At 37.2% G+C, this 19,369-nt stretch overlaps 1 protein-coding gene across 1 annotated transcript in view; it reads right to left on the bottom strand.

The window, feature by feature from the left end:
* HDAC9 (histone deacetylase 9) overlaps nt 1–19,369 on the bottom strand; it is a 453,995-nt gene that overhangs the window by 124,304 nt on the left and 310,322 nt on the right. The window contains exons 14-16 of the mRNA XM_030444746.1: nt 17,715–17,892; nt 11,139–11,272; nt 2,995–3,115 (exon numbers count right to left, since the gene is read on the bottom strand). Coding sequence (XP_030300606.1) covers nt 2,995–3,115; nt 11,139–11,272; nt 17,715–17,892 — 433 coding nt within the window. The remainder of the gene's footprint in view (nt 1–2,994; nt 3,116–11,138; nt 11,273–17,714; nt 17,893–19,369) is intronic.

The following is a 19,369-nucleotide window of genomic DNA, read 5'->3' as shown; positions in this document are numbered from 1 at the left end:
AGGAAAAGTGATGGGCAAAAAGCATTTATAAAAAACCCAAGCAAACTAAAAAGTAAGCTTCCTCGTGGAAAGGTATCATTGGAGGGACATGAGTGTTTTCAGTATCATCTCTCAAGAATTAAGCCATTTCTGTTTATTGGTCATTTTTTTCACTAACTTGAAATGGCAGTTGCCCAGATGCTCCATTGAATGAATCTTTTAGTTGTCTTCTAGATACTGCATCACTCTCAGAAGTGTGCTAACAGCATGCTTCTCACTTTTATAAACTTGTCATCGCAGAAAACTGGCTTTTTAGAAACCCTTTTTAGTTGCAAAGGGAAAAAAAGAACAAACTTGCAAGATCTGTTTGATAACTGTTCTGCTTTTGAGTTTATTCAAAGAGGCTTGAAAGTTTTCATTCTGCCAAATGAAACCATAATGTGATGTGACACACAGTCTGCATATTGGTTTCCTACAGGTCAAGACAATGTAATGCAACATAAAGCGTTGCTTAACACACTGCACTGAAATATGATCAGTCAAAAGCTTTCACTGCACAATAGTCTAGAAGCTGAAGTGATCATTTACACCTGTATGCCCTGATACAGGGAAAACAACAGCAAGAATTCAAGCCAGTTTATACTCTGAAAACAATAAGAATGTGTGAATGAGAACTGCATGCATAACTCTCACAGATTTAAGTAGTTTACAGCCATTTTGCTTTGCATAGTTACTGAACAGGAACACTGAAATAAGCATTTGTTGACAAATAGCACATTTATGGTCTTAGTCAGATTTAAATTTCATTCCTTCAAGTGTTTCTTTTCTGTTTGAAAGATAGAGAAGCTGCTTCTTCTGAGCAGGGACAAGGAAGAGACACTTTTCTGGAGCACAAGTGGAGAACTAATGGTGCCTCTGTCCTTTTGGGTGGGTAGAAGATTAAGGAAAGCAATGGGTATCCTTTTCATTAGGATGCAAAGTCAGATTTTGATGGAACAATTTGTGTAGAAAAAAGAAGCACTTCCATTTGAAATAGAAATTTTTAATGAGAGCATGTTGTTACTGATGACATTTTTAATAAGAAACAGTTCCTTCAGATTCCTCTCCATATGTTTGCATAACTTTGATTTTCTATCCTATAAAAAGATGCTAATTTTAAGGGCAGGATTTGTTAGGCTCAGTTTCACTGAACTGGGGACAAAAAAAGCGGCACTCTCACATTAAGTTTCTTTATACAAGAGTCTGGGAGTCCAAATGATTTGAGCTTCCAGTAAAAAAGAAAAACAAAAAAACCACAAACAAAACTCCAAAGAACAGTATATAAAAAATCATGAGGGAAGGGTGTTTGAATGACTACTCTCTGGGTAAAAGGCCATGTGGGATTCAGCACATCCTTGAATTTGAGATAGAAAAGGGCATTAAGCCAGGGATACACTCAGAATATATGCTATGAGTGTGATCTTGATATAAACTCAGATAGTAAATATTTTAGACTAAGTATCAAATAAAAAAAAGGCAAAGAGTGTCAAAGAAAGAACTGTGGACAAAGAAATGGTTTTCTGGCATAGGCTAAACAAATATGGAGAAATACAGAAAGAATACCTCAGTCCATTCCTTTTTTTTTTAACCTCTTAGCTGCAACTACACACTGCATCCCACATGTTAGTCAACCACTGAGATCCAAAATTATAAAAATATTTTCTATCAATGTATGTCCTATTAAATAATGGGAAAATCAAAATGAAACGAAACAAAACCAACAAAATTTAAATGAAAATTTGACTCTATCAAAATGGAACATTTTGACAATGTTGGTGAAATCAAATCAAAATGTTTCCAAATTTACATTTTAAAAGGAATTTAGAGTTTTTCATGGAAACACTTTTTTTTTTTTAATTAAATATTATTTCCCACCTTGGAAATTCAAGCTCCTGAGTACCTATCATACTGTAAGTATTTAAGTATTTTTATTTTGATGTTGCCTTGGCTAAGAAGATACATAAACTCAGATAACATTGTGATCAAGACATTTTGTCTAGTCTTTTGACTCACTGAAGAAACAGCTGCCTTACAGAAGAAACTTCTTGTGTTAATTTCCAAAGCAAAATAATTGCTTTGTGTTATGTGGCAGCAATTTCTTTTGCTGGCTAGTGTTGGTTTTGTTTGGGTCGTGTTTCATTACATTTAGGATAATCCCCACATCTTAGAGTAAGTGTTATAAAACTAGCTGAGAATTAGTGTGTTGCATCTAGTGAACTGCAACATAGAGGAAGGGATTTCACTCCCAGATTATTTCCAAAATTCACTGCTTTCTGTGTGTCTCCTTCCATATTGCCTGCACCAGGTCTGACAAGTTGATCTGCTTCATGCTACATTTATGGCACTGCTCATTTTAACCCTACTATTCAATTATAAAAAGCATAAAATAAGATTGGCTGTGCATGAGGATGTTTGATGTGAAAATCCTGTCAGTTTTCTGCTATTTTGTACATCCATAGGTCTATTTAATATTTTAATGTGGTTTCACCCCTGTTATTCAGAAAGATATCACACCCTGCATAATGGGAAGGCACTAAAATAAAGTTTGCTTGTTAGCAAATGTAGGCATGGTTGAAATAATTGAAATAAAGCAAATGAGAACAGCAGACAAGCAATTCTGACAAGCAAGTGTATCTTAATTTCCCATTTTCACATCAAAGAATACAAGGAGATAGAAGAGCAACTGTGTTCAAGATTGCCATTGACCTCTGACAAAGAACAAATTACAGTAAAGGGTTAACAATTCAATGATTTTTTAAGTGAATGAGGAGAAACTTCTATTGCTGCTTTCCAGCCTGTGCATTTTGCTAATCTATATTTGGCTTACATTGTAACATTCTACTTCCACATAGCAATGCACTTGGAAAAAGTGAATTTTTGTCACACTGCTTGCCAAGTATTTTAAACTGACACCAGCTATGACTAATGACAGTGCTGGAATGTGCTGTTCTCAGTAGAATAGAGGCCTGTACAGACCTAGGAGTTTCCTGGGGTCCAGCTTCTGTCTGTTCAGGGGGCTGGTGCCATACAGCAGTGAATGATGTTCAGAGTGAACCAGCTGTATTTCCTCCAGACTGGCTTTTCGACCTCGAATTCGCTGAAAGAAAACAGCAGAGGCCTACAATATTCCACTGACAATATTTAGGGAGGGGGAAAAAAAAAAAAAAAAGAAAAAAAAAAAAAGGAAAGGTCCAAAATAACATTTAGTATGATTAATAATGGGTTGAAGCTGCGTCATGCAGGAATGTGACACTGATTTGTTTATTAAAGTAATGCTACATGAAAAACAAATGCATGTGTGGTTTATCACAAATGCTTCACTTAAGTCTTAGCAGAGTTAATACAGGGTTTCACATACAAGAAAAAGAAAAGATTCTGCCTCTTTTCCACATTATATTGACATACAAACCCAAATGTGAAATATTTCTTAAGTAAGAAATATGGCTAGAAGAACTCTAGTTTAAAGAGCAAAAATTTATTCACACCTGTAAGCTGCAGATGTGTTCTGAATGAGGTTTAATGTTTTTCATATCACTGATAGTGCTTGTGATTTATGCTGCCAGGAAGAACAAGATCACAGTGAGGAGAGTCAGGGAGAAGAAAAATAAAGTTTAAATACTTTAATAAATATTTCTTTTTTTTTTTTTTTTTTTTAATGTATGTTAGATATCCCAGGATCATTTTTGCTGTTACAAGTGCTGACTCACTTGCTTCCTTACACTTTGGAAGTGGAATTTATCTCTTTAGGTGTTTCTCCAACCTGTACTCTCCACAATTAATTCAGTGATAAAAAATCTGGAGTGTCCTTCTATAAATCCATTGATATTTTATCACTTCAGGAAAGAAGGAAGAAAGATAGGAAAGAAGGAAAGGGTAAAGCTAACACTTTTTAATTCACAAATCTGTTCCTTGTATGTATTTGAAGTTACAGCTTGTCATTAAATACTTACTTCCCTGCTTGTGCTATTGCTACACAAGCTTTTGCAGACACAGCAACACAAAGCAGATTTTGCTCAGTGTTTGGTCATAATAAACAGCACTGTCAGCAAAGTTCTGGACCCAATATCATCTTTCCTGTTAATACTGGATAACGTGGAGAGAAAAAAAGCCTTGGTGATCTTGCAGAGCTGGTCTTTCTAAACACCTCTCACAACTTAGACTGTGGATCTGTCTGAATGTCAACGTCTACAGATAAACAGGTACATAAGTGATCTAAATAGACTGATTAACCTGTTACAGCAGTGCTAATAAATTCTAGTTTTCTTAAAGGTTAAGTTATAATTCTGATTATCACCTACTCGTGCACATCAGAAAGCATCAACCTCTTCACTAGCAGAAAAATACAATAGTATAAATAGTAAAGAGATTGTGCACTGCAGGAGAAAGAAGCTACCTATGAGGGTTCAGAAGAATCATGCATAAATTAAACTGAGTTCAGCAGTGGCAATTTTTTTCTGACTAATCAGGAAAAATGTCCTAAGAGTTAAATCTAGATGACTGTGAAACAGGCTTCCCCTCAGGGAAATGGTGGAAGCCCTATTTCTTGCAGTGTTTAAAACCTGACTACACAGCAGTGGAAAAACATTTTAGGGAATGATCCAAGAACTAAATGACTTAATAAAATCTTTTTCATCTCTAATTTCTTCAAGCCTCTCCCAGTCTCACATGAGAATTTGTAGCAGTGCACTCATATCCTTTTAACACAGTTGCACAATCAAAATCAGCACATTATGTTACTTCATGGAGTCAGTAAACTCTGTAATGGTTCTTCTGGGTCAGATAAAATGTTTTTCTTCACAAGTGAGGTGACTGGTAACATTTATTTGTTCATCCATTTTCATTAAGGTCTATGTTTCTAATAAATTGTTTTAAAATCTGGATGCCCGATTCGCCACAGCAAAGCTGGGAAGGGAGGCTGGCTTTCAGGGCAACCAAACAAATGTATAAGAAAAGTGACGAGGCATTTTATGAAGGTCACATCAAAGAACCCTGAGGAAAACACTCACTCCTAGGTCCTGTATTTTCTACATGTTGTACAAAAACTCTTAAAGAGATCTTTAAGAGAGTTAAGTGCCTGGCTCTTTCTTAAAGTTCTGTTAAATGCCATATCCATTTAACTACAAAAGACCCACAGTTAGGCATTATTCTGATAACAAGGAGCTCTGTGATATCCTACCAAATATAGTGATTTGGACTAACAGGGCACAGTCTGGAAGTGACCTCCTCAAAATGTTTTGCCTCTGAGTTACCTACCACTCAATACTTCTATTCAGGCTGGGGCAGAAACAGGTTTGGGGCACAAATCTAGTAGCAGAGAGCAGGATGCCCACTCCAAGGCTGCTCCAACCAGTGAGGTCCCTGGACTGCTGCCAGGAGCTGAGCTATCAAGGCAGGCACAGCCCAGAGCTGCTCTTTCTCCCTGGCTTCCCCAGCTCTAACCTAGAGCATCAGCTCAACATTTAAATCCTTGCAGTATCTCTGCCTTTCAAGCCATTTTCAAGAACATTAAAAATACAGCTATCTAAGGCTCTGCACAGAGGAAAAAATACTTTATATTAAAAATTACCTGTAACAATTGCTAATAATAATTCTTCTGACAAAATGGTGTTAGGATTTAGCAGATCTACAAAAACACATGTCATAAGTTTGTTGCCAGAATCAAATCTGGAAACATGTAACCAGTTATACATAGCAATAATTCTTGCCTCTCACTGACATGATATATCAGATGACATCAAGAATTCAATTCTATGACTTTACACGTACGCTTTTATCCACATCTTCATTTTTAAGCATCTTTCTTAAATTTCCTGAGCCCTGATAATTTCAAAAACCTAAAATTTTAGTAGAAAGCAGAAAATTGGCATAAAGCCAGTGAAGAAGGAGAAATAGTGTGGAACTTATGATCAGTATTTGTTTCACTGGATACTGCATCTGTCCAGTAGAAGGCAAGTTATCCTTTGCTAATATGTATGACAACTGATGTGTTGGCTTTCTCCTCTGACATGTGCATTTCTCTCTTCAACAGACATTTATATATCTGTGGAAGTGGTAAATGTTGCACCTGAGTGATTAAAATAGTTAATCCAAAACTACGAAGTTGTACTCCCCACAACATTAAAATATTTTCACTTTTTATAGAATTAAAGGTCAATGAGAAAGAGGACTGTCCAGTCCAGTCCAGTCTCATCTTTAAACAGACCACTAAAATTTCACACATAACCTCTATTACTGTGAAGACTTTGATTAGACTTTCAACAGATTAAATCTTGCACAGTCAGAGGTTAAAAAAGACAAAGGTGCCATTGCCTGTATCCCTCTCTGCTAAACTAACAGGAATTGCTGACATAGTTTAAGGAATATTTCTCTTTCTGGTCTCTCAGTGTAGGGTGTCCATTGCCTTTACTCTAGCTATTTGTATGGAGATAATGTCTCTGAAATTTCCTTAGGCTGCCTAGCCTGCAAGCTCAAGTCTTCAGAGTTTTTCCTACTTTTCTGGCATTTCTCATAGTTGTTTAATTCTCTCTTCTTTTTTAAACATACACACAGGGAACATGGATTTTTTGCCAGTCAGTACATCTGCATCATTGCATGGAAATTGTGAGCACATCTCTGACATGCAGCACCCACAGAGAGATGCATTGACTCTCTTCATGTCTTTAGCAAAGTCCTCCACTGCATAGCCTGAACATATTCAACACTACAAAGATTTTTTCTCTTAAAAACTAACTGTATTATTTGTAAACTGAGGTTCAGAGGATGGAATTTTTCTATATTTCAATATATGTGATTGGGCAGACTCAAAGGTTTTTAAATCTTGAAATTCTTTCTTTCTCTCCCCTGTGGTGGGTGACATGTGGATGACAGGAGGTGCAAGATGTCTCCCTAATCCAGAAAACTACCAAAATTCAGATCAAATTCCAGGCTAAAAAGAAAAATGTTGTCGACCACAGTCCCTACAGGAAGCAGAGGTGGAGATGCAAAGTGGGACCATGCCTACATTCTTCTTTTCTTTTCTAAAACTTTGCTGATCAGCGTAGCCTAATGTCAGTCGTGCATAAATGATGGCCCCAAAGGAGTTATGTAAAGACTTCCTCCCCCTAGAAGAAGTAGAAAGCAGACACCATTACTAAAACATAATTCAGTTGAGAGGGGGGAGTGTCCCAAAGGTAAGGCAGCCATGCAATGATCTTTACCAAGGTAAAATTGCAAAAAAAATAATGGGTGGCCTTATGCCAAACTTTGCATCTTTTAGCTGCCTTGTTTTGGTTCTACATTGAATAACTCTCTGCTCTACCTATATGAGTCTTTAACAAATACAGAATAGGTATTTCAGTAAACATAGACATATGTCTCAAACTCATTCAAAAATATTGTTCCTGAATTTTATTTTTAAAAAACATTTTTACCAGGACTATAAAAAATCCACTACAGGGGGAAATTACTCAACTATCTTGCCCTCAGCTCAGTGAGGGACTAAAATCTGGCTCTTTAAGGACGGCCATGGTCTGAATATGTTTCTTCTTTGTCTTGGGGGAGCCAGTGGGACAAGTAATCTATTTGGAAGAGTGACATGATTTTAAAAATTCTGAAATCTATAACTCGTTTCCTGAGTTAGCAAAGAGTCCATTAGACTGCTGTTTGAATAACTCTAGAGCTCAAATATCTATGACTAGAAAAACAAAATACAGTCTGAAGAAGAAAGTTTTCTGATGTTGGTTTCCCAAATAACAAGAGATAGGACAAGGGAAAATGACCTCAAATTGCAACAGGGGAGGTTTAGATTGAATATCAGGAAAACTGTCTTCACCAAAAAGGTTGTCAGGCAATGGAAAAAGCTGCCCAGAGAAGTGGTTGAGTTACAGTCACTGGAGAGATTTAAAAGGCATGTAGATGTGATGCTTACTGGTGACATGGGGACATGGTTTAGTGGTGGATGTGACAGTGGACTGTGTTAACAACTGGACTTTTAAAGGTCTTTTCCAACCTTAATGATTTTGTGATTCTAAGTCCTCTTGACTCTGTCTGCAGCAGTAAATTAGGCAGTGCCAGGAAACATGCCTAGGCAGGGGAACACAATCATCTGTACTATTAAATTGCTAACATGGTCCTTCACCCCGTTTTGGCTGAAGTGCGATAGCACTCTCCCAAACATCTCCCAGACATGGTTTGGTCATTGGCATGAACCAGGGAGCATTCCTGGTAGTATGAACATGGGTCTTACTATGTCAGTGGGGCTCAGCAGTAGAAAACAGTCTCAGACACATTCTATTTTGCAGTGAAGACACAACTGTGAGTAGCCCAGTCAAACCTTGTTATAATTTTTCCAAGTTATATTTTTATAATGCTATATTTGGAGGCAATATGAGCAACATAAATAGGTAATAGATCTATTGGTTTGTGTCAGCCCATTATATATGACCTCTATCATCCCATGCCCAGTTATAGATGGGTCTCTGCACTTGGCCAGTCTCCAGGGCCATAGACCTGAGCTGTGTGAGGGATTAATTCACACCACGTGATTTAAGAACTACATTTTTTCTACATTTTTTAGATAACAGAGATCATATAGATATAGATTTTTCATTTTCCTGAGGGTTAGATTAAGAATAGGGAGGCACAAGCCTGTGGCTATGGATGCATAAGGTAACAAGATCTGAGCTACCTCTGACTGAACTAGCTTTGATCCTGAAACTCCTCATCAGACACAGAATGGGACTGCAGCCCTCTTGTGGGGCTATTGTTTTAGCAAAAGAGAAAAAAAAGGTTCACAGTTACTGCAGAGGATTTCCTAAGCAGCTGTTGCAGGTTACTTGTCCTAATCTGCCCTTCAGATGGTGCATGAAGCAGTGCACATGGTAAAACCTGCACAGCAGTCAGCCCCCTCCTTCTGACAGAAACTGTGGGAAATTATGTTGAGAAATTATATTAAGATACACTAATGTCCATGAGGGGGCATTCAGAAGTCAGTAAAAGAGACAGTTCAAGTTGCCTTTGATGCTTTGGTTCTTCAACCTCAGTGTGGTATACTCCAGAATGCAGCTTAAAGGTGTCCTAATATTTCTTGAATACTGCAATAACTGCTCCTTTAGTGGCATGTTCAGCTAAGTAACTTTTCTCAATAATCAGAACACCAATTAAGTGACTCAGCCCAGCCTTCCTTAATTTACAAAGTGAGCAGATTTCAGGATGTATTTGATGACAGGCAAGCACTAAAGAATTCAATGAAGCGAAGGACAGATTGAATCATCAAATATAATCCTGCCTTTTGTTACACAAGAGGATCAAGATAGACAACAGATCTGCAAGCCAGCTTTACACAGAGGTTCCTCAAAATTTTATCATCAGAGTCTAAATTTTGACAGCTCATTTCTCATTCCAGCCTCATTTCACAGCACACACTGGGAGTCAAAATTAACTGAATGTCAACTGACATGAAGTGACTTATTTCCTCTCTTGCTCCCTTGCTGGATTTTGCAAGACCTAATAGGCTATATTTCAGGTTTTTAAATTGCAGAATTCTAAGAGGAAACCCTAAATCTTGCAGGAAATTGTTGGACTGTATGCATCTCAGACTAACCTAAACCACTATTCCTATTTACACCTTTTGCATACCCACACAATTTACCATTCAGCAATGTCTATTTATTGCTGAAGAAATCAATATGTAGTAGCACATATTACTACTTTCTCTCCTTTATATCTTTTCTTTATAATATAGGAAGGTAACTCAGCCTTATTCTACTAAAGTACCACTGCATGTTTAACTTACTCCTTAAGTATGTGATCACACCAGTGAAACCACTCATGTGATAGGTGGCTTTGAGGGACTTGCTGAAAGAAAGTCTTGAAGACAGAAAAACTTATCCAAGCTAAAAAAAAAGAATTAGCCTGTTAAAGTGCTGCCATCTAGTTAGATGAGTTCATACAACAAACCCATTTATGGTGCTTGCAATATCTCACAGACCAGTGCACTAAGCTACCTATAGAAAATCACTACGTGCAGTAGCTAATCAAAGGTACCTCTTTAAACAGTTCCTCTGGGATTTTAAAATTTAAGTATATAAATAAAAGTAATTAAAGAAAACAGAGCAAAAGAGCCCTGGTAATTTTGGGATACTGCAAAACATAAGCAAAGTTGTGTTGATCATTGTTAAACTTGTGCTGCCATGCACTATGCACCCTCAATGGCCACAGGCTTCTGGAGAAGTTGACAGTGCTGGATAAATCTTGAGCGGTAGGAAAAGGCTGTTCTTCAGTAACCCATCATGAACCTCAGAGCCCGTATTTGATTTAATCATATTTTAATTCACAATTTTTTCAGGCAAATCGAAGTAGAAGAAAGTTCCACATTTGGTTTTATATCGTCTAGAAGACTGTACTTGAATGTCTCAGGTTTTGACATTTTACACCTGGCAAATGAAAATATTATGAAAAGACTTAGTTTGAGATAATCACAAAATCACAGAATTGAATGTTTGGAAAAGACTTCTTAGATCACCACCTCCAACCATCCACACCTCTTGTCCCAAAAAGAAGGAAAATAAACCCAATATAAATATATATATGTATATATACCACTATGCCCACCAGAGTATGTCCTGAAGTGCATCATCTATGCAGGTTTTGCATACCTCCAAGGACAGTGACTCTGCCACCTCCCTGGGCAGCCAGTTCCAGCTCCTGACCACTCTCAGTAAAGAAATTCTTCCTATCTAGTCTAGACCTCCCCTGATGCAATGTGCTTATGGAGTGATACAAGCTACATTTTTAAAAAGCAGTGTTCTATGCTACTACAGACATAAAACCCTAGAACTATGGCATTGAAAGCAATGCACTTGATGTTTGACTACTGCTTGTCTACCTTCCTAAATCAAGGTGAAAAACAGTCTGGATTTTATATTCTGCTGCATGTGGATAAGTTATTTTCATTGTGTAAATTGTGTAAATTGTCTGACTGGGATGTGTGCTTTCCTAAAACGCATTATTTTAATATTGTCAATGAAGTCCAAATAATTCCTAAGACAAATTACCCTCCTGTTACAGAAGACAGGTTTAGAGTTTAATATATTTGCCATTTGCTTTAACAAATCAAGTAACTGGTTTTTATTCTTTATTACCTCGCACTTGTTTAGCAACCCAGTTTCTTGAAGCCTTGACCAGATGCTTTGGATCCTTCCTGCATGTTCGGGGTGATTAGCATAGTTGCCACACATGCACTGGTGCTTCAGCATCAGACTGTCATACACAATACCTTCAGCACAAAGACAGCACAATGAGAAACAGTAAGTGAAACAAAGGTAAGTTGCACTGCTCCATGTCAAGCATCCTAAAGCACAGTTGGATTTTATTTGACAGTTAGAACAAGATGAAAATTCTGGATCTTAATTTCCTTTTTCCTTTAAGGAGCTATGAATTTTGTCTTTGAAAGGGACATCTTGTGATACTGATAAGGAAAAAATTAATTCTCAAGAAATTACAAATACAAATATAAGGAAGAAAGGAAAATGGGAGGTGTCTTGTGAAAGCTATTATGGCTAGAAAAAAATCTGTCCTATTACTGAATCACTTGTTTTCACTTTTTCTGGTATATAAAGTCAGTTCAGACTGTTAACCTATATATAACAGTGTAAGGAAAACCATTCAGAAAAACCTCCTAAAACAAATTTTGAAATGGCAGTGACTTTCTGTATTTGTATTTCTTAATTACTACTGTCTTAATTCCAGATCTCAAACAATATCACATGAAAGTTTCAGAGGATTGCAGCAGTAGCAACCAGAGTCCTTTTTCATTAAAAAGAAAAGTTCAACTCACTACTCAATTAGGACCAAATCCCATTGTTAGACTGCTATGCAAGGTTCCTTTCGAATAGTCCACATTCATATATCCCAGGACAGAGCAACTTTATATGAAACATTTATCTGTATGGCGATGCTCTGTAGTTGTGCATTGGGAGAAATTTTAGTGAGTAGCTTTGAACTAAATTCAATTTTCAAGGTTTTCAAAGCAAGTCTGAAACACTGGAAAAAGATTTTATTTATTTACTTGTTGCATTTCCCTCAGAAATATCTGGAACAAAAACCATTTTCCTTGCCCATGTGAACCACTTTCATTTGGGAAACATTTGAATATTTTTTCCTCTTACAGTTGAAAGGGACTTAAATTATCAATTTCTCCAAGCCGCAAAACTTGGCTTTAAAAATTTCTTTCTTATGTGCCACCACTACAGGGAATGCCAACACAGTTCTGGGAAAATTGGGTTAGCCTCCTGCTGAAAAGTCAGCCAGTGAAGAAAATACAAAACTAAAGTCCAGATTCAACAGCTTGCTCAATACTGCTATTTAGCAAAGTTCTTGAATGGATGTTGAATTTTAATAAAATGCTTGAAGCTCTGCTGAGTAGGAGTCTGTATACACTGTGGCAATGCAAAGTTAAGGTTCTGAGATAATTCAGTTAGAAACCAGCCAGAAATTAGACTGCTCTAGAAATATTTATGCTACCATATTTCTTAGCTCATGCACTTCAGAAATGATCCTTTGGGATCCTGGTATTTAAGCCAAAATGATAAGACAACAATTATCTTTACCATAAGGAAAATGCAAACATAATACCTATGCATCATGACTAAGTTCGTGATAAACGATTACCTAAAGAACAAAACAGTTCATTAGCAATAATTTTTTGTATTTTTTTTCTTGGTGTGGCTTCTTTTAAAGAAACACAAAAAAAAAAAAAAAAAAAAAAAAGGAACCAGTGAAAATCTGGAGTTAATAAACTAATGCAGCTTAAAATCTCTGCTGGCATTGTCAAAGCAGTTAATAATTTCCTCTCTCTGAAGTTATTTGCTTTGCTGCTCTATCATCAGGTCTTATAAGTTATTTGAAAGAGCAAGTATGCACGCAAATGAGTTCATGCTCACATATCTTGTTTTCCTTTTCTTGACACTCAGAGTTTTAACGACTACAGCCTGTTCCATATGAAGATTGCAAAGTCTGGCAGTGGTCAATATACCACTGGATTAGAGAACATCCCCTCCCACTCCCGTGCCAAGCAGAGAAGGTGTTTAGAAAGTAAGTGTATGTGATCTGGACTTTCAGAAGCTCTTAGGCAGAGTGGGCAATTATACCCAATGGTTTTGAACAGAAACACTTGTTAAATGTTAACAAAACTAGCTGAAACTTGGAAGTATCTCCTGCTTGCCACTCTTTCCATCAATGTTTTATTCTAATTATCAATGATCCCTACAGGTTTAAGTTTGCACCGTCCAAACTGCAATTAATAGAAAAATAAGATATATATTTTGCTATGTTATTTTTATACAGAATCAAGATTTCTATGCAATTATGACACTTTTTGATGACCTATATCAGGATTGCAACTAAAGAGTGATTTTGAAGTGAAATGCTGAAACTGTGTATTCAAGATATCGCCTCTTGCTGACATAGTTATAAATATCCCTTTCTTAGAGCATCAGGTTTTTTTCTCAAAATAGAATATAATTGAAAGTAACTTTGTTGTGTGTGAATTATTTTGTCCAAATCAAAAATCAGTTTAACCAATTCAGGTCCGTATTGCATGGCAGAATCATCTGCTTCAAACTTTTAAATATTAACACCACTGAGCATAAAATTTATTTCTAGAAGGATTAATTGACTTAAGAAAAGATTGAAATATATGTGTTCATTTACTGCAAGCATCTAAATTGATTTAGGATGTGCAAGTAATTCAGATGTGTGGCTGCTGGTCATACAGCACATATGCCTGATACAGTACCACAGTGATGCAGTAGAGATTACCACTAAAAATAGTCTGTAGGATTTCCCTAACAGGATTCAGCCAATAACCTCACCACCCTCACAAAAAAATTAAAAAAAAAAAAAAAAAAAAAAAAAGAAGAAAATAAAGAAAAAAAAAAAAAGAAGAGAGAGTAGGAGAGAGAGAGAAAGGCAGACAACTGTTTTCAATTGCATACTGCTGTGAAATATTAATAAAAGATGGTTATTTGGTCTCTCCAGAAAATAATGCCTACAGCCAGATTCTGCTCTCAGATTCCTTGTGTAAATCTGAGCTGCTCCTCTGAGACTGGTGGATTTATTCTGGATTTACACCAATATTACTGAGGTCAGAATGTGGCCCTGATGACAGACTGGAATGGTAGCCATATAACGATAGAGGACACAGGACAAAAGAAATTGAATTTGCATTAATTCAGAAAAAAAACACTAAGGTCTTCCTGGTGGGAACTCCCTAACACATTCTTTTCCAAAATACTTTATTTGTGCCAACTTTTTTCTTTAAACAGAGGGGAGAGCAAGACACCTAAAAATTGTTTATTAACAGCATGCTTTGAAGAATTACTCTCTAAATGACTTGGAGAAAACCAGTACCAAAAAGAAAACCCCAGGAAAAAATATCTGATATTTAGAAAAAAAATCTGAACTAAATAATATCAAGTATTTTTAAAACCCTCTAAATGAACATCAAACAGACTTTATATTTTTTCCATCTTTATCTCATTGCTTTGTGCATTTAATGCACACACATTCACAATCAACACCTTTCTGATTCTCTTCTGATATTTGGCTAAGAAAATTTTCCCTCATAACTCACAAAAATATAGGCTCATTTTGATCCCTGTGTAATGTTCTGCCACAACAGTTTTCCTTCTACCTTTTTTCTCTTCCAAGAATGTATTATCCTTAAACAGAAAAAAAAAACCCCACACAAAAAAACAAACAAGCAAAAAACAAACAAAAAACCCAACCAAAGGAAAGAAAAAAACCCCCAAAACCCCAAACAAACAAGAAAACCAAAACCCCAGGAAGAAACGGTTCAAGGCTGACAGATGTTTTTACATTACTTTCTAGAGTCTGAATTTGATATCACCAGAATTTTCGCCCCACCATTCCTTCCTTCCTTGCTTTCAAAAAAGTTAGTATAGCAGTTGCTGTGACGATGGCTGGTTGCATCTTGTGGTCTCTTAAGGGTGCAAATCATAGAACCACAGGATAGTGTAGGTTATCAGGGACCTCCAGAGGTTTGTAGTCCAACCCTCTGCTCAGAGCAGGTCAGCATTTTCATCACAGCAGACTTCTCAGGGCTTTCATCCCAAGGGATTTCAGAAAGGCTGTATAACAATTGGGTCCAGGTTTCTTTCTTTCCACTGATGAATGAATAAATGCTAAGGCACCATCCAGACTGAGGAAGTACTATGCACAAACACAGCCATTCTATACCATTCCATACCAATATTAATAATACATACACCCATCTAGTTATTCACAGAAACTGTATTAAAGCTATTAATTTTGCGAAGTCTCTGATCATTTTTGTTCCAAAAATGTTAATCTCCTAATATAGAAAATAGCTCTATTCCCAATGTACTCAGAAACTGAAGTGATAATAGTTAGATATGTAAGTCTACAAGGGATTTCTCCAAGCAGAAAGGGAAGGTCTTATTGTGCATGCAAAGGTTTGTGCTTTGTTGGACTTATGGTCAATCAGTCGAGGAGTGCTGGCTCTTAGCACAGATGCAGCTTCGAGATACCTACAGCTCTGCTCTTCAGCCAGTACCTAAAGGTTATGAAAGAGGTGAAGGTACAGAGCAGAAGTGGATAAGCAAAAGAGTAAAGCTGCAGAGAAAGTGAAAATAAGAGGCTTTTTTTTCTTCTCTAATGAGTAGGAATTATTATCGTGAAAGAGCAGTGGAGGGGGGCTGGGGGAGAAGAAACAGGAAGTCAACCAAAAATTGTTTTGGATTTGGAGAAAGGAGTTTAGTGAATGAGTAAGTCAGATGGGATAAAAAACATTTTTTTCTCTCTTCTCTCTTTCTTTCTTTCTCTTTCCAATGTTGTTATTCATGTAGCAATGCCTTAGTTGAGAGGTCAGGTTAAACTGCCTGTCCAGTATTAATCTTCTCTGCCTCTGCATCTGTACTGTCTGCATTCCAGCAGTGCAGAACCCATCAGGATTCCTTGTATCAGATCTCAAGCCCTTTATGTCTGTTACATTCCATTTCCTAAGACCAACTCCATTAAATGTTTGTCCTACATAATTTTTTTCCTTTTCTTATTCTTCCACCTTAACTTCACGTTCTCTTTCTTGGTGATGCCAAAAATCCCCAGTTATATGTAACCCCCTTGATCCTAGTTTTCTTTCTGGAGACTTTTAAAGGAAGGTGTCAATAAACCTTAGTAAGCAGACTGAAGCAGTGGCCTTTACATTTGGAACTCCATTTAGCTTTTCAGTGGTGAACTGAAGATTTTCGAACAGGACACTGAAGCCTACACACAATGAGCTCACTTTTGGTGCACTCTGTGAATCTTTTAGAATGAGTTTAGAATGTTTTGGGGACTCAGTGAACCACAACTAGAAAAACAGTGGCCTTGTTTAATAATCCTGTCTATATACACCTAGTCATTTTGCAGAAACTCATGGAAAGTGAATTAGCATCTTTCCTTCTACACAATCCAAATGTTTTTTACCCAAGTTAAATTCCTAAACTGAGATTCTAAGGTCCTATTTACAGAAGAGGAAATTAGATCTTTCATCTTTGTCAACTTTGAACATCATCTTGCATCCATTTACCCACTTACTTGCAGAACTTCAAGGACATCTCTTTTTTTTTTCTCTCATTTTTCTTCTTTAAATAATAATTAAATTCTTAAAATAATAACTTTATAATTTTTTGTTTCCCAAGTTCTCATTCTAGTTTGTAAGATGGGAGAGTGCATTTTCTTGCACAGTCACATATGGTGCCCATTAAGGGCTTCATCCTACATCCATCCATGGTCACATCCTGAAGAGCTGTAAGTTTCCAGGGCATGGTAAGTTCTGCCAGCCTATGAAGGAATTAATACTTCAAGCAGAACCCTGAATAAACAGTATCTTCAGGTATTCATTTCCCCTTTCTTATGCAAAGAGTAAGTGACTCTACTTCTGGCCATGTTGAAATGTTCTACTGAGATTCAGGCTCTTAAAAATACACATTGTCTTGTAAGGTTAGATTACTCATAATAAAAATGGGATTTCTGTGGTCATTTTTCTCCTTTTCACTGAAGGTTTTGGGGGTTCTATTCACTTTGCTTTGGACACCCCAGGCCATGTCAATAGGAGGTGCTCCCTGAATGACTGGACTGCTCAGGGTCAGATCATAAATCTTTCCTCTGTCATTTCCACACAGCTGCTGAAAGACACCAAAGTTGCAGCCAACATTATCCTCTAGTCATGGCTACACCTTTGCTCTATCTGTAAGGAAAGAAACCTTGTTAGACTAACTTGTCAAATTAAGATGCTAAGAATCATCTTGCAGCTTTCCTACTTACTGGCAGCCTTTCCTCAACATACTGGTGGTCTTTTTTACAAAACAGGCAACAAGAACACAGAAAAAGGAACCAGAGGACAGGGAAACGAAAGGAAAAGCTGTCAGTGACTTAAAGGCACCAAAAATACACCTGTTGCTATATTGCCAGAGCAAATCAATGATAATAATTTATGACAGTGTGAATATTAACCCTGTGATTTCTCAGCTGCATTGATTGCCTTGATGCCCTTACAGCATTATAAAACCCAGGAACAGTCAGGCTAAAAGTGAAGGCATTGCTGCAAGAGGTATTTGAGGCATTTAAATCTGTTGATCCTACATGAACAAACGCATTTGCCCTGCCTATTAAAATCAATCTTTAGGGAATCCTACCAGTGGTGTAGACATGTTGGCTGGGCTGATCCACGTCTGGGTGAGGTAATGTGGAATCAGCAGAGGAAGATGAGGTCCTGGACACGGGCCGGTGTTTATCTAATCCTGTCATGCCAACTGAAGCCATCTGAGCCTGGTAGATTGGCAACTGGTGGACACGACGATGTGCCAGGAACTCCTGTTTCCAAGAAAACAGCACAGTAGGAAGAAATGTGAGAGGGGATCAAGTAAGACACTGAGGGAAACATGTCAACAAATAAGTTCATTAGGTCAGGGCTGTAATAATTGGTGTGGAAAAAAAAAATAAAAACAACCCAAAAAGCAACCAGCAACAACTCACACCTAAGACCTAGTCAATAAATCCATTCAACAGATGTTTTCACACTGACAGTGGGGAATGCTGACTTTACTGAAGAGTATGTGATGGCAGGCAACCTGTCAGCTCACCCTGACAGAGGAAAAGATGCAGAGGCTTTTAAAAGATAAAGTTTTTTTTCTAATATATTGTATAGATAATGTGATGTTAGAATATTCATTTTATGACCCTACACAAATAAAAATAAAATCTTCCTACAGTGCTGGAAGTGAAAAGCCATGTCCTTGCTACTCGGTACCAAATTTGCTGAGCAACAGTGAGTCAGGTTCCTACAGAGGACTCTGTTCCCAAAGCTCCTTGGAAAACAGGAAAAATTTGCACATACATTTTCACAAATTATTTAGAAACTCAGGAATTGTTACATGAGATCCCACTCGGGGACCATCTTTTCTGTCATAACTGCTGCTGGCTGTAGGCAGTGCAGAACCCTGCAGGAAAGGTAAGCAGGTGTGAAAAGTCTGAGACAGAGCAGAAGGACAGATTTCATCCTCTGTTTTGTTTGTCAACAGATGGTGACTTTTGCTGACAGGGCAAAGGCCAAAATCCTGCTGAAGTCAGTAGAAAACTTGGCACTCACTCACTCCACAAAGCAGAGTTGCTTCCCAAGACTTTTTTTTTTCTCTTTTTGTGTGCAGAGAGGCCTAGGCTCTTAACAGAAACAGAATGCAAGAGAGATATTTCAAAACCCCACTTTGAAATATAAATTTAGTTGGCATTCATATGTCCATGTTAGTACTACAGGCTCAGTTTTGCTTTATATGGATACACGTTATTTTGGTTTTTGTTTTTTTTTTCCAGGATGTGCAGGTGGGCAGATGGAAATACCCCAGCCCCTCACACATTATAGTGTGAACCCAGAGCTTATGGGAAGTAAGAAGGTCTACCCTGTGTGTAAAAAATGAGGCTTTTAGGAAGACCATTTCTCATCAATAACAGCTGAAATGACAACAAATATTTTAAAAGGCAGCCTCAAAACCCACATTAATATTTAGGGTCACCACTTCAGTTAAAAGGCATAAGGTCATGGGAAGGGTAAATCACCTGGGACCTTGTCATAAGTGACTGAATAAAGAAAAAAAATACGAGTAAGCAAAACAAGGATTTACAAGAAGTGTCTTGGTTTTCGGTCATCAAACCATTTCCTTTTCTTTAAATACAGTCCTTAACTTTTCCTATTTCATTTTTAGTGTTTGATGACATGATGTTGTATTATGGTCCAGGAAATATCTGGAGTCATCTTAACAGGTTTATGTACTCCCTTTCCTTGTAAGCAAACTAT

Source organism: Calypte anna, chromosome 2, assembly GCF_003957555.1.
Source record: "Calypte anna isolate BGI_N300 chromosome 2, bCalAnn1_v1.p, whole genome shotgun sequence".
In the NCBI taxonomy this organism is placed as follows: Eukaryota; Metazoa; Chordata; class Aves; order Apodiformes; family Trochilidae; genus Calypte; species Calypte anna.
Note: the sequence above shows the minus strand (reverse complement) of the source record. Positions and strands in the feature narration are given on the sequence as shown.